We start from the raw sequence: 16,008 nt of genomic DNA on the forward strand, positions 1-16,008 counted from the left end.
AAATCTAGCTCTTTGACCTTTTGTCCTAGTATTTCCTTCTGTTGTTCTGTATCAAATTTTGTTTAATGGCACTTCTGCAAACTATTTTGGGGCAGTTTCCTACATTAAAAGTGCTATAGAAATGAACGTTGGTGTGGCTGTTGCTATATAAGATTGAGAGTTCATACCCAAATACAGTCACAGACAAAAAAATCAAAAAGTTATTTATGTTTATCAGAATGGTACAGTAAACAGTACACTTATATAAGCTAACAGTCAAATTATCTTTTTGTTCACTTTTGGATCCTGTGAGCTAATTTATTCATAATTGTTCAAAAGAAATGCAATCTTCTTAATTTCTCTGGGTCAGAAACATGACCCAGAAAATCTTCATACAATCTTAAAAAAGTAAACTATTATTCTTGTACAGCACACCACAATTAATCAATTTTCACTTATTTTAATTGCCAAATTTCTGCTTGATCATGGCTCATTCTGAAACCCACTGAAATCAGAGACAAAATGGAACTTTGTTTTGTTTGAAACAAGAAACATGACTTTGCAACTTATTCTTTTGATTCTTACCTTTGAAAAAGCAGTCTTCATTATGGACAATGGAAATTTTTTGTTTCTTCAGGCAGGCAGCACGATGAAGCTCACAGTGATTTTCATAAAGTTCCCCATCAGAACCACACACAGGTTTGTAATTGGGCTTGCAGCGCTCCATGCACGCACAGTCCGCCTGTCCTGTCTCCTTGTTAACAATACAATGTCGGCCAAGCCCACAATACTTGTTTTCACAGGGTCCAAAATGGCCATCTTGACCATAATACACTGAAAAGTAACAAGAACCAGATTTATCATTATCTTGGGTGTCCGTATGTTATAGAAAATACAATTATATGTTACATTACCTAGGACCATACAGAGTAACCAGTTGATAAATTATATCATTATGCTTTTGACAGACTTGCAGCTTAACTGCAACATCAAAAAAAAGCACAATGTTTTCATATATTTCTGGTAATTGCAGATCAGTCAAAAGCATTCATACAAAAAGACAAAGCAAAAAAGTTTCAAGAGGTTGTAAACTCCAGCTTAATCATGTCTGTTTTTCCAAATTCTCTGCTCTTTGGTTTAATAAGCATAATTTTTCAGACTACAGCTCCTTTTGTTCACAGAATATGTGCTGATAACCATTTACAGATATAAGAGACTTGAACAGCGTCTATTTTTGTGCAACATTGCAGCTGTTGCTAAAGAATGGACCACAATACGTTTGGCATCCAATGTCAACATCATACATTCACCCAAATGACAGGTGTAGAGTACAGTGCTCACTATTTTGCCACGATAGAGTGTCCGGTAATAATACCTTAGAAGAACGTCTCCTACCCTGAGCAAACTTGGCAATTTAGTGCCAATCAGTTTTGGACTATAGGAGTGGAATTGCCCCAGATTTGCAAAAAGTGCGGTAGCAGGCCGGCTGCAATGGTGCGTTTTTGTGCAGTATCATCTCATTCCCAAATAATGCATTCCTGGGAAACACGCTGGATCACTGACGGAGTGACCTCTGATTCGCCCGACCCGCCATCACCTCAGGCCTACAGTAATCCGGGAGCCATATTTAAAGGATGCCCCTGCACAGAACTAGCCCTCTCTGAAGCATCAGAAACTTCTAGAAAGGTATGGCTACCTAAGGGAGGAAACATGCTGCCCCCAAATCCAGCGACATCTCCCTCAGGCACCTACTGGACACTGTGGAGGCCTGCCTTGAAGGCCTCTACCCCTGCTCTTTGTGAAGACCAGCAAGCAAGGTCACCAATCCAGCATGGGAGGCAGTGGCAGCAGTGGTCAGCGTCAACGCCCTGCAAAAGAGGACAGCCACTCAGTGCCGAAAGAGGAGGAATGGTCTTCTCTGTTCTGCCAGGGGAAGTCACTCTTTTCATCACTCTCAACTCACACACTCACAAACCCATACGCATCTACGGGGATCTCACTCACTGCCAGTTCAAGGGACATCACCATTCACTCTCTCATACACACCTTCATCTGCCCTGCAGATTGTGTCCTCATCTGTCCATGTCACCACTCACCAATCACGCATGCCAGCCATCCTTCTCATCTGGCCTGGCAGGCGTCCTGCTTACACTCTCTCCATCTCTATTCATGCAGGACAACCTGGCACACAATAAAAGGGAGAGGTTGCATACTGAAGGAGGAATGCCCGACATCAAGGTCCTCACAGACTTTGAAAATAGAGTCATCCAGCTGGCCAGCGATGATCTGGACCATTGCTGTGCTAACAGTGAGGTCAGTGGTGTTCTACCAAGTGAGGACCCAGCAGTGCAACATTCATCCGACAACCATGTTCTTAGTGAGTTTCCCTGTTTTGCAGTTCCCTGCCATGCAATAATTATCTCTCCTTACTTTTACAGGCACATTTAGGAAGCAACTGAGGAGGGCCATGTCCCAAGCCCTGAAGGCATTTCATAAGAAGAATCTAAGGACACCATAATTGAAGATTCATCACAGTATTCAGCCACACCCTGCACCAATGCAGAGAAACACGCCTTGGTGGGACATAGCTCTAGAGTAGCCTTGGGGTCAGAGTCTGGTGAGCATATCACACTGTCTGATTCACAGCAGGCGGCAGCAGGGACTTCCCAGGTTTCCAGCACTCGGAGAACTGCTGGAGGCCAGAAATCTGCTGAGTCTGAGTCAGATGAGGTCATACCTCGGTTTCTGGAGCTGCAAAGGCAAGCCCGGGAAGGTCAGAAAGGGATGTCTGCTGCACTCTTCAGATTGCAAGGCATGATGGAGGAGTCCGCCTTCAGCCTGAGATGATAGCATTGGCATGCCGACACACCAAGGTCAACACTGGTAGGATGGAGGCCAACAAGGAGGACCTAGACCAGGACATCAGTCCTGCACTGCTGTGGGCTGAACTCCATCACTGACACCATAGACGGCCTCCAAAAGTGTCAATGTGAGAGGGTTGCAGGGCAGATCAATCTCATTTCAGCTACACCTTCTCCTCAAAGTGTCAGCCAGGCACTTTGGGCACCCATTGAGGTCATCCAGCCCATCCAAATCCCCTCTTTCTGTTACCTCAGCAGCTCCAGCTCTATAAGCCGAGTGGGTGGCATTGCCACACAGAAGGATCCTGAAAGCAGGTTGGGGTCCTCCAGGTCTCGGCCTTTCAGAGGACGCCCATCAACGTCATCGCAGGCAGGGCATAGCAGTCAGCAGGCTGCCTCCACCTCCACTATGGATGTTGGGGGAGCACCAAGATGTATCAGTAGGGCTGGGAAAGTTAAGAAGATATAGTTGCACGGTCTTGGCACAAGTGTTAATCACTTGTACATACTGTTCACTTTTGTAAATAAACTCCGAAGAACATCTAAGATAAAGATAAAATACTGTGAATGCTGGAAACCTGAAACAAAAACAAAAAATTCTGGAAAAACTCAGCTTGCCTGACATCATCTGTGGAAAGAAAGACAGAGTTAACATTTCGAGTCCATATGAGTCCGCTCTGAAGAAGAGTCATACGGACTCGAAACGTTAACTCTATCTTTCTTTCTGCAGATGCTGTCAGACCTGCTGAGTTTTTCCAGCATTTTTTGTTTTTGTTCTCCTAAGAATGTCTCCCTGCCTATGGCTCATAGTTCTGATAAACAGAGTTCATGTCACTCCGATGTGGAACCTTGGTTCCCACACAAGACAAAGGCAGGGGTCTCAGTCCAGGGGCTCTTTCCTGTGCTTTGTAACCTTCAGACCAAAGTGATATTCCAGCCTCACACTCCCTGGACACATTACTGATGCCTGCACCTTGATGGTGCTTGTCATTGCTGCCAGAATGTTGTGGACAGGTGTCATAGAGTTCTGTCATTCTCTCTGTGTGCTCTCAGCACATTTGAAGTGGGGCTGGACCCCATCTCTTCAACATCTTTGACCAGTGACGCTGTGCTCCTGAAGGGCTCAGGTGCTGATGGTGGACAAAGGATCAGGTGCTTTTAAAGTTTCATGGTTGCATCTCTATGATATGACCCTGATCACAGAGCTCAAGCGAGCTGCCCTCGACCAGATAGGAGTCAGACGTTCACAGAGGCAATGTGACGATCTATGGAGTATCCTCACTGCATGTCATCATCATCCTCCTGAAGTCTCATGACTATTAGGGCCTCCGCTGCGCCTCCATGACATGAGCCTGAGCACTGAGGGTATGTGCACTGCCATCAGCCACACAGGAGTCAAACATTCACAGCTGAAAGGTGAGGATGTCAAGTCTCTCCTCACTGCATCTCGTCGTCATCCTCCACGAATCTTGCAGCTATGAGGGCCTCCCGAGCAGTGCCTTGCCAATGTGATGACATCATCGCCGGCATCCTTGCCTTCGCAGACCTCATCACCGTCATCCTCTTTGATGTCCTTCTCATTGCAGGCTAGATGCAGCTCTTCCCTCTCCTCCTCAGCCAGGTCCTCCCCACGTTGCAGCACCAGATTGTTGAGCATGCACCAACCAACGATGATGCACGACACCCTCAGTGGATTGTACTGCAGTGCTCCATCGGACCAGTTGAGGCACCGGAACCTCATTTTCAATATGCCTATCATTTGCTCCAGCAAAGTCTGGGTCATGGCCTAAGGCTCGTTGCACCTTCAGAGCGCTGCAATTTGAGGCCACCGCACAGGCGTCATCAGCCATATCCTCTGTGGGTAGCCCTTATCCCAGAGCAGCCAGCCCTGCAGTCTCTGTGCACCCTGAAAGGTGTCCTGAGACCTGTTAAGGATGTAGGTGTCATGGACGCTCCCTGGGAATCGTGAACAGACCTGTAGGATGCGTTTGTAGTGGCAAACCAGCTGAACGTTCAGTGAGTGGAAGCCCTTGCAGTTGACATAGTTGACCGCTTGTTGCCACAGAGATATAAGTGCCACATGAATGCAGTTGATGGCGCCCTGCACCTGTGGGAAACTTGGGGTAGGATTTTGCCCTCGTTGGGAAGGCTCAGTGGGGGTGGGAGGGCGGAGGCGGGTGGTTGGAAATTGACCGCTGTCTGTGATTGGGCCACAACCGCTACTTCACGCTGGTGGGCCAATTAAGGCCTGCTCAGCATGAAGCGCACGCTGCAGCGCTGCCTAAGTGGGGGTGGGGGGGAGGAGGATGAGCGCGCAAGTTCGTGCATGTGGGTTTGTGCTGGAAAAGCTCCCTGAGGTACAGAGCTGCCTCCGGGAGATGAAGAGTTTTGAAAATGAAAAATAAAGAATTGTAAAATGTCACAAAAACATGTCATGTTATTAATGAAATGTTGAAGTTTTAATTTTTAAAAATTTGCTGTTGGAAACTTCATCCCACCCGTGGACGAGGTTTCCTAAAAGGTGCAGAGGGTGCTTGGACTTTTCTCCTGCCTGCCAACTGTAAGACACTTTAATGGCCTTAATGGGCCTGTTAACTGTCGGCAGGCACGCTGCTGACTCCCGTGCCTGCCTGCCAACCGAAATATCATGCGAGTGCGTGATGACATCAGAACGCTCGACCAATGTCATCGCATATCATTTTACACTCATTCAGTTTGGGCACTCGCCCGCCTGACAAGCTAAAAATTCTGGCCCTGAGATCTGGGCAAATCCCAGCGCTCTTGCTTCCTGGCTTTCCCAATCCAAGGCGAAATGCACAAAATTCTATGCCTTCGCAAAGATGGCGCCCATGACCTCCTGGATAAACTTGTGGGCGGAGGCTTCCGAGATCCCGCATAAGTCACCTGTGGAGCCCTGGAAGGAGCAACTGGTGTAAAAATTGAGCATCGCAGTCACTTTTACAGCCACTGGCAGTGGATGCCCTCCATGTCCCCATGGAACCAAATCTTGCAGCAGGTGGCATATGTAATCGACCAGTTCCCTAGACATTCGCAGTCTTTGGCAACCCTGGTTCTCCATCATTGGCAGGAATGACAGGTGCCGTCTTTAGACCCTGGGTCTAGTGAGGTGCCTACAAGCGATGGCTGTGGATCTCCAGCTGCATATGCAGCAGGCTCTGCCGCCCTTTCCACTTATCTGTTTTTTCGGCACATTCCACAATCTAATTTATTGCAACTTATAATTTCAATTCTATTACTATATATTAATTCATTTTAAACCTCGTTTGTAACATGTCATTCGGCTGCATGTTGTTTGCTTCAGAGATAAAAACAAAAAACTGCGGACGCTGGAAATCCAAAACAAAAACAGAATTACCTGGAAAAACTCAGCAGGTCTAGCAGCATCGGCGGAGAAGAAAAGAGTTGACGTTTTGAGTCCTCATGAACCTTCAGCAGAACTGGGTGAATCCAAGCAGAGGGGTGAAATATAAGCTGGTTTAAGGTGGGGGGGAGAGAAGTTGGGGGGGGGGGGCAGTGGTGTGGTTGTAGGGACAGTCCGGAAGGCTGCATTTCACTTGCATTTCCCCCAACTTAGTCTACTGCAATCGTTGCTCCCAATGTGGTCTCCTCTACATTGGAGAGACCAAACGTAAACTGGGTGACCGCTTTGCAGAACACCTGTGGTCTGTCCGCAAGAATGACCCAAACCTCCATGTCGCTTGCCATTTTAACACTCCACCCTGCTCTCTTGCCCACATGTCTGTCCTTGGCTTGCTGCATTGTTCCAGTGAAGCCCAACGCAAACTGGAGGAACAGCACCTCATCTTCCGACTAGGCACTTTACAGCCTTCCGGACTGAATAATGAATTCAACAACTTTAGATCTTGAACTCCCTCCTTCATCCCCACCCCCTTTCTGTTTCTTCCCCCTTCCTTTTGTTTTTTCGAATAATTTATATAGATTTTTCTTTTCCCACCTATTTCCATTATTTTTAAATCTTTTATGCCCCCCCACCCCCACGAGAGCTGTACCTTGAGTGCCTTACCATCCATTCTTAATTAGCACATTCGTTTAGATAATATCACCAACTTCAACACCTCTGTGTTCTTTTGTCTGTGACATCTTTTGATTATCTGCTCCTATCACTGCTGGCTTGTCCCTACAACCACACCACCCCCCGTCCACTTCTCTCCGCCCACCCAACCCCCCGCCCCCCCCCACCTTAAACCAGCTTATATTTCACCCCTCTCCTTGGATTCACCCAGTTCTGCTGAAGGGTCATGAGGACTCGAAACGTCAACTCTTTTCTTCTCCGCCAATGCTGCCAGACCTGCTGAGTTTTTCCAGGTAATTCTGTTTTTGTTGTTTGCTTCATCCTGGCATTGCTTGTTATGCTCATGTTGATGTTGCCAATATAATGAACCAACAACTTTTAGGAAACAAAATGGCACTATTCTGAAGAAAACCAGTGTATTTTTTATAAAATGCCATTACAATACAGAAAATGAGATGGCAATGCCGAAGCTCTACATTAACAAGAAACACTTGGGCCAGTTTTCAGTTTCACCAACAACAAGCACTTTGTAATTCACATGAGGGCTGAACCAGCTTGAAATAGTTTTCCTTGCTTGCAACCAAGAAAGATGCATGCATCAAACTGGTGCTCCTAGGCAGCTCAATGGCTGGAAAGGGGTGAGAAATCAGTGAGCTTTTATGGATTTCCAGTCATCAGCTGGAGCCTGGAGTGGGGTTGGGTAGTAGTGTCAAGGTGAAAGATGGAAACTTGGGGGAAAACTCATATGGGTTGGCAGTAGAACCAAACTTTTGTTGTGGGGCAGGAATCTTCCTCCTGGGCTCACACAGGTGAAAAGATGGAAATTTCTTCAGGTACCACATGCCCTCCCCCTCCCCCTCCCCCTCCCCCCATTTGTACCTCCAATTTGGACTGAGGGGCATGTATACAGCACATTAAAGGTGGCCTCCTGGTTGAAACATGTGGACCCTGCAGCCACCCTTCTCAGGACACTACTCAAGGGTCTGCAGCTGCAGTGCCAACAGAAAAAGTGTGGTAAGTCACCCAAAGCCATTTCAAGCTAAGCTACTGCCTTATTTTCACTGAGCAGAGGCAGATAAAATCAGTTTCACTAACTCTCTGTGAATGGTATTTCACTGACCTCAAATTTCTTTGCAAAAGAAATGCAAAACATCGGAAGGCTTGGTCATGAAAGTGAAAATGCATTGACTCAGATGTTGCAGTAAAAGTAACAGTGAGGCTATTCGTGCTCACCATATTAAAGAATAAATTAAATAGTAACTTCCAGCATCTGCATATGCGTAGTTGAACCTGAGATCTGAAGCTTGGGACTAAACTTTACAGGAGGGTGTGTTGCTCGCCCCCCGCCCCTTGGTAGAAATCAGCTGACTTACATTAAAGAATAAAGTGCTGCAGGCAGCATAAACGAGGTGAGAATGGGGCTTCCTCCCATCAGCGAAGCCGCACCCTTGAAAGCTGTTGGCCAATCTGATTGGCCAGCAGCTTCAGCAGTCCCAACAGCACCAGAACTCAGTAGTGGGTGTTGCTAGGACTGCAAGCAGCACCCACATGGCGTACCTACACTACATGGACTGCAGCGGTTCAAGAAGGCAGCTCACCACCACCTTCTCAAGGGCAACTAGGGGTGGGCAATAAATGCTGGCCCAGCCAGCGAAGCCCATATCCTGTGAATGAGGAGAAAAAAAATCAGGCCCACTGAAGAAGAGGACGGGGCCACTGGAAAAAGTTAAGTCTGGAGTTTTGGATGGGGAAGGACTGGGGAGATTAGGGAGGCCAGGGGTGGGAGGAGGGGCTTTGAGAGGGTAGTGCATGGGTTTTAGAGGCTAGGTGGGGAGGAACAAAGAGGGAGGTACCTTCTTTGGGGGTGGGGTGCTCCCAATGCCCACAGGGCACCCCCAAAGGCCGTACCACCCCCTTCCTACTTTTTAAGTAGTTTGCTTAAAAAAAACAGCCTGCCCACTCCTATGCGCTTTCCCACAGCAACTATATTATGCATGGGCAGCATCCTTTTTGGGTCAATTGGTTTGGTAACAAGCTCAATTGACCCTTAATTATTTATTTAAAAATGGCGAGTGGACTGCCAATTTTGGCACCCTCATACCGACCATTTTATGGGGGACAGCTCAGGGGTTGAAGGGAAAGCCTGCCACCCCTCATATTCTGTTTGAAACCATGCCCAACAGGTGAGATAAAATCTTGCTCTTGATGTCCAAGTTGCCCTGCTCCTCCCGAAGCTGTGCTATTACTGTATCTCGGCAGGAGTCTCAGCATGAAACAAGTAGAACATCATGAGTTTACCGTATCTATGTAATAGGTTCCCAATAAACATTCCAGAAAGTGTTAGGGCTTGCCATTGTATGGTTAGTCAATTTTTAATTGCATGATAATTTTTAAGTCTTCTAAACAACCACTGTACCAAATGCATGGAGCCTCATTTTTAAAAATTTTGATAATTTTTGAACATTTAAGAAATGGGAGATTTTTCTTTGTCTCTTTAACTCCATCTCTTAGTCCCATTTTATTTCCCTCTTTTTATTTCACTAAGGGTTAACCTACCATTTGCTTTCATAATTGATAGCCATACCTGCATGCTTACATTTTATGTTGTGCACAAGAACACCCAAATACCTCTGAATACAATGTTTACTAGTCTCTCTCCTTTCAAAAATCATTCTGATTTTCTACTCTTCTTACCAAAATAGATCACTTCAAATTTTTCCATATTTTATTCCATCTGCCACCTTCTTGCCACATCACTAAAACCTATCAATATCCCTTTGCAGCCTCTTTGGACCTTCCTCAGAGCTTACTTTTCCACCCAGCTTTGTTGTGTCAAAAACTTGGATATGGAGTCTGTCCCCACAACTATGTCATTGATATAGATTGTAAATAGCTGAGGCTTTGCAACACTGATCCTTGTGACACTCCACCAGTTACATTGTGCCATCCCAAAAATGACCTGTTTACTCTTCGCTTTCTTAATCAATTCTTAATCCATGTTAATATATTACCCCCATGAACTCGAATCTTTTGTAACAACCTCTTGTGTGGCACTTCATTGAATGTCTTTTGAAAATCCAAATATGCTGCATCTACTGGCTCCCCCAATCTACCCTGCTAGTCACACCCTCAAAAACACCAATAGATTTGTTAAACAAAATTTCCCTCCGTAATAGTTGTTTGGTAATACAGAATTGTATTATTGCTGAAAGGAGAGACATGTTGCTGATGCTTTTCCTCTTGCAATCATCAAGACAAACAAAATAATGCCAAATTTCAAATGATCAGAATGATTTATACTACGGGAAAAAAGAGTGCTGATTGGTTGGCATTTCAACTCAGGTTGGCCATGGGTGAAACAATGGGGAGCTATAGGCTCTCAGGGTCTCGCCGTTGCTTTCACCATGGGAATGCACCAGCCAAGCAGAGTTGACTAGTAAGTCCTCCTTACTAACATCTGGGGGCTTGTGCCAAAATTGGCAGAGCCATCTTACAGACTAGTCAAGCAACAGCCTGACAGCCTCACGGAATCATACCTAATGCCCCTGACTCCAGCATCACCATCCCTGGCTATGTCCTATTCCACTGGCAGGACAGAACCAGCAGAGGTGGTGGTACAGTAATATACAATTGGGGAAAGTTGCCCTGGAAGTCCTCAACATCCACTCCCGACCTCATCCACTCATGAAGTCTCATGGCATCAGGTCAAAGATGGGCAAGGAAACCTCCTAATTACCAGCCCTCCTTCAGCTGATGAATCAGTGCTCCTCCACGTTGAACATCACTTGGAGGAAGCACTCAGGGTGGCAAGGGCACAGAATGTTCTCTGGGTGGGGGACTTCAATATCCATCACTAAGAGTGGCTTGGTAGCACTATTACTGGCCAAGTCCGAAATGACATAGCTGCTAGACTGGGTCTGCAGCAGGTGGTGAGGGAACCAAGAGGAGAAAAACATACTTATCCTTACCAACCTGCTTGCTGCAGATGCATCTGTCCATGACAGTCCGGTAGGAGAGATAGTAATTGTGGAGACAAAGTCCCGCCTTCACATTGAGGATACCCTCCATCGTGTTGTGTGGCACTACCACCGTGCTAAATGGGATAGATTTCAAACAGATCTAGCAACTGAAGACTGGGCATCTATGAGGCGCTTGGGGCCATCAGCAGCAGCAGAATTGTATTCAAACACATTCTGTAACCTCATGGCCTGGCATATTCCCCACTCCACCATTATCATCAAGCCAGGGGATCAACACTGGTTCAATGAAGAGTGCAGGAGGGCATGCCAGGAGCGGCACCAGGCATACCTAAAAATGAGATGTCAACCTGATGAAGCCATAAAACAGGACTACTTGCATGCCAAACAGCATAAGCAGCAAGTGATAGACAGAGCTAAGCGATCTCACAATCAACAGATCAGATCTAAGCTCTGCAGTCCTGCCACGTCCAGTTGTGAATGGTGCTGGACAATTAAACAACTCACTGGAGGAGGTGGTTCCACAAATATCTCCATCCTCAATGATGGAGGAGCCCAGCACAACAGTGCAAAAGATAAGGCTGAAGCATTCGCAACAATCTTCAGCCAGAAGTGCCAAGTGGACAATCCATCTCCTCCTCCTCCAGAGGTCCCCATCATCACAGAGGCCAGCCTTCAGCCAGTTTGATTCACCCCATGTGATATCAAGAAATGGCTGAAGTTACTGGATTCCGCAAAGGCTATGGGCCCTGACAACATTCCAGCAACAGTACTGAAGACTTGTGCTCTAGAACGTGCCGCATCCCTAGCCAAGCTGTTCCAGTACAGCTGCAACATTAGCATCTACCCGGCTATGTGGAAAATTGCCCAGGTATGTCCTGTACACAAAAGGCAGAACAAATCCAACCCAGCCAATTACCGCCCCAGCAGCCGACTCTCGATCATCAGTAAAATAATGGAAGGGGTCATCAACACTGCTATCAAGCGGGACTTGCTTAGCAATAACCTGCTCACTAATGCCCAGTTTGGGTTCTGCCAGGGCTACTCAGCTCCTGAGCTAGTTGCAGCCTTGGTTCAAACATGGACAAAAGAGCTGAACTCCCAAGGTGAGGTGAGAGTGACTGCCCTTGACATTAAGGCAGCATTTGGCTGAATGTGGCATCAAGGAGCCCAAGAAAAACTGGAATCAATGGGGATCAGGGGGAAAACTCTCCACTGGTTGGAGTCATACATAGCACAAAGGAAGATGGTTATAGTTGTTGGAGTTCAGTCATCTCAGCTCCAGGACATCACTGCAGGAGTTCCTCAGGGCAGTGTCCTCAGCCCAACCATCTTCAGTTGCTTCATCAATGACCTTCCATCATAAGGTCAGAAATGGGGATGTTCGCTGATGATTGTACAATGTTCGGTACCATTCGCGACTCCTCAGATACTGAAGCAGTCCATGTCCAAATGCAGCAAGATCTGGACAATATCCAGGCTTGGACTGACAAGTGGCAAGTAACATTTGTGCCACTCAAGTGTCAGGCAATGACCATCTCCAATAAGAGAGAATCCAACCATCGTCCCTTGATGTTCAATAGCATTACCATCGTCCCTTGATGTTCAATAGCATTGCCATTGTCAAATCCCCCATTATCAACGTCCTGGGGGTTACCATTGACCAGAAACTAAATTGGACTAGCCATATAAATACGGTGGCTACAAGAGTAGGTCAGAGGCTAGCAATCATGCGACAAGTAATTCACCTCCCAACTCCTCCAAAACCTGTCTACAAGGCACAAGTCAGGAATATGTTGGAATACTCCCCACTTGCCTGGATGAGCGCAGCTCCTACAACACTGAAGAAGCTGGACACCATCCAGGACAAAGCAGTCCGCTTGATTGGCACCACATCCACAAACATTCATTCCCTCCACCACCGATGCACAGTGGCAGCAGTGTGTACCGTCGACAAGATGCACTGCAGGAATTCACCAAGGCTCCTTAGACAGCAGCTTCCAAATCCATGACTGCTACTACCTAGAAGGACAATGGCAGCAGGTAGATGGGAACACAACCACCCGGAAGTTCCCCGCCAAGTCACTCACCATCCTGACTTGGAAATATATCACTGTTCCTTCATTGTCACTGGGTCAAAATCCTGGAACTCCCTTCCTAACAGCACTGTGGGTGTACCTACACCACATGGACTGCAGCAGTTCAAGAAGGCAGCTCACCACCACCTTCTCAAGGGCAACTAGGGATGGGTACTAAATACTGTCCTAGCCAGCGAAGCCCGCATCCCGTGAATGAATAAAAAAAGAAATTACCTTCCAATTGACCGGGGACCATTGTGGAATCAAGGAAATTATGGTAGATATACCATACCCACATACCCACAATCTCTGCAGCAATCTCTTTTAAAACCTTAAGATGTAGACCACCAAGTCCAGGGGATTTGTCAGATTTTAATCCCATTAATTTTTGCAGTACTTTATCTTCACTAATATTAATTACTTTAAATTCTGTACTCTTGATTGACGATAAGAGTGGCCAGAGGTCGTGTTCCACGTTGGTACCAATGACTTAGGTAGGAAAGGGGATGAAGTCCTGAAAGCAGATTTCAGGGAGCCAGGAAACTGACTGCAAAGCAGGACCTCTAAAGCAGTAATCTCAGGATGACTCCCAGTCCCACATGCAAGTGAGTATAGAAACAGGAGAAGAGAGCGATTGAACACATGGCAGAAAAGCTGACGTAGAAGGGAGGGCATCAGACTTCTGAGGCATTGGGACTGGGACTGGGAGCGAACTGGGACTCGCGGGGAGATTTGCAAGTGCTGTTGGGGGGCGGTTTAAACTAGTTGGCAGGGGGCTGGGAACCTGGGGGCAAATTCAGAGCAGGGAACAGGAGATGGAGAATTAGTGAGTGACTCTGAAACTCAGAAGAAGCGCAGGTTAAATGCTTGTATCTGTAAATGCAACTAGTATAACAAATAAAGCCAAAGAACTGAGGGCTCAGATAGATACATGGCAGCATGATATCATCGCCATAACTGAAACTTGGCTTAAAAAGGGGCAAAAATGGCAGCTCCACATCCTGGATTAGAGTTTTCAGGCAGGTCAGGGAGGGGTATAAAAAAGTCGGGGTGTAGTATTATTGGTTAAAGAAACAATTACAGCTGTGAGGAGGGATGATATACTAAACGAAGCACTAAATGAGCTCAGAAATTAAAAAGGGGCTGTCACATTGCTTGGAGTGTATTACAGACCCCAAATAGTGGAAGGGAGTTAGAAGAGCAAATATGTAGGTGAATTTCTGAGTGCAAAAGCAATAGAACATTAATAGTTGGGGACTTCAACTACCCTAATACCAACTGGGATAAGAAAAGTGTGAAGGGCACAGAGGGCACAAAATTCTTGAACTGCATTCGAGAGAACTTTTTCAGCCAGCATGTAACAAGCCCAACAAGAGGGAGTGCAATTCTAGATTTAGTCTTAGGAAGTGAAGCTAGGCAAGTGGATTCAGTAGTAACGCGGGATCATTTTGGAGATAGCAACCATAATACAGTTAGAGTTAGAAACATTATGGAAAAGGACAAAGATAGAACAGAAGTAAAAGTTCTAAACTGGGGAAAGACAAATTTTACAAAGCTGAGAGGTGAGCTGGTGAGAGTGGACTGGACACAGCTACTAGAAGGAAAACCATGTCAAAAGTGAGATTCTATGGGCACAGTGTAGACATGTCCTCACAAAGAAAAAGGGTGGTACTACCAAATTTAGAACCCCCTGGTTACCCAGAAGAATACATGATAGGATAAAGCAAAAAGAAAGTTTATGATAATCACAAAAGACTTAATGTTGTAGAAAACCTAGAGGAGTATAGAAAGTAGAGGGGTGAAGTAAAAAAGGAAATTAGGAAATCAAAGAGAGGATACAAAAAAATATTGGCAGGTAAAATCAAAGGAAACCCAAAGATGTTTTACCTACATTAAGAACAAGGAAAGGGATGTACATGGTAACTTGTGCGTTGATGCTGAAAGATGTGGGCAGGGTTCTCAATGAGTACTCTGTCTCTGTCTTCACTAAGGAGAGGCATGACGCAGACATACTAGTTAAAGAGGAGTGTGAAATATTAGATACAATAAGTGTAGCGAGAGAGGAAGTACTGGAGGGATTGGCATCCTCAAATGTGGATAAATCACCGGGGCCAGATGGATTGTATCCCAGGTTGCCAAAGGAAGCCATGAAGGAAATAGCGAATGCTCTGAGGATCATTTTCCAATTCTCACTAAATACAGGTGAGGTACCAAAGGACTGGAGATCTGCAAATTTTGTACCAATATTTAAAATGGGTGCAAGGGATATGCCATAAAGTTATAGGCTGGTTAGTCTGACTTCGGTGTTGGGCAAATTATTGGAAACAATTCTGAGACACAGAATAAACTGTCACTTAGAAAGGCACTGATTGATTAGGGACAGTCAGCATGATTTTGTTAGGGGGAGGTGATGTTTTACTAACTTAACAGAATTTTTTGAGGAAGTAACAAGGATTGATGAGGGTAGTGCGGTGGATGTTGTCTACATGGATTCCAGTAAGGCATTTGACAAGGTCCCACATGGCAAACTGGTCAGGAAAGTGAGATCTCATGGGATACAGGGGAAGGTGGCAAGTTAGATCCAAAATTGGCTCAGTGACAGGAAACACAGGGTAATGGTCGATGGATGTTTTTCTGAATGGAAAGTGGTTTCCAATGGTGTTCCACAGGGCTCAGTGTTGGGGCCCTTGCTGTTTGTTGTATATATTAATGATTTGGGCTTAAATGTGAGAGGCATAATTGGGAAATTTGCAGATGACACAAAAATTGGCTGTGTAGTTGTCCAGAATTATACGACCAGAGATATTCAGGTTACGATGGGAAGGAAAAGAGAGGCTTTTAGCAGGTACAAGGGAAGCAAATCAACAGAAGCATTAGTGGAGTGCAGACAGTGAAGGGTGGAGCTTAAGAAAGCAATTAGGAGAGCAAAGAGGGGATATGAGAAAGCTCTGGCTGGTAAAAGTGGAGAAAATCTCAAGATATTCTATGGCCAGGATTTTCCCCTTTGCGATTTGGGGGTGGGGCCTGGTTGCCGAGGGGAAAATGACGCGGGATGACAT

At 46.0% G+C, this 16,008-nt stretch overlaps 1 protein-coding gene across 1 annotated transcript in view; it reads right to left on the reverse strand.

The window, feature by feature from the left end:
- fstl5 (follistatin-like 5) overlaps nt 1–16,008 on the reverse strand; it is a 1,008,072-nt gene that overhangs the window by 760,220 nt on the left and 231,844 nt on the right. Inside the window, exon 4 of the mRNA XM_041200324.1 lies at nt 565–813. Within this exon, the coding sequence (XP_041056258.1) occupies nt 565–813 (249 nt within the window). The remainder of the gene's footprint in view (nt 1–564; nt 814–16,008) is intronic.

Source organism: Carcharodon carcharias, chromosome 1 (genome assembly GCF_017639515.1).
Source record: "Carcharodon carcharias isolate sCarCar2 chromosome 1, sCarCar2.pri, whole genome shotgun sequence".
NCBI lineage: Eukaryota > Metazoa > Chordata > Chondrichthyes > Lamniformes > Lamnidae > Carcharodon > Carcharodon carcharias.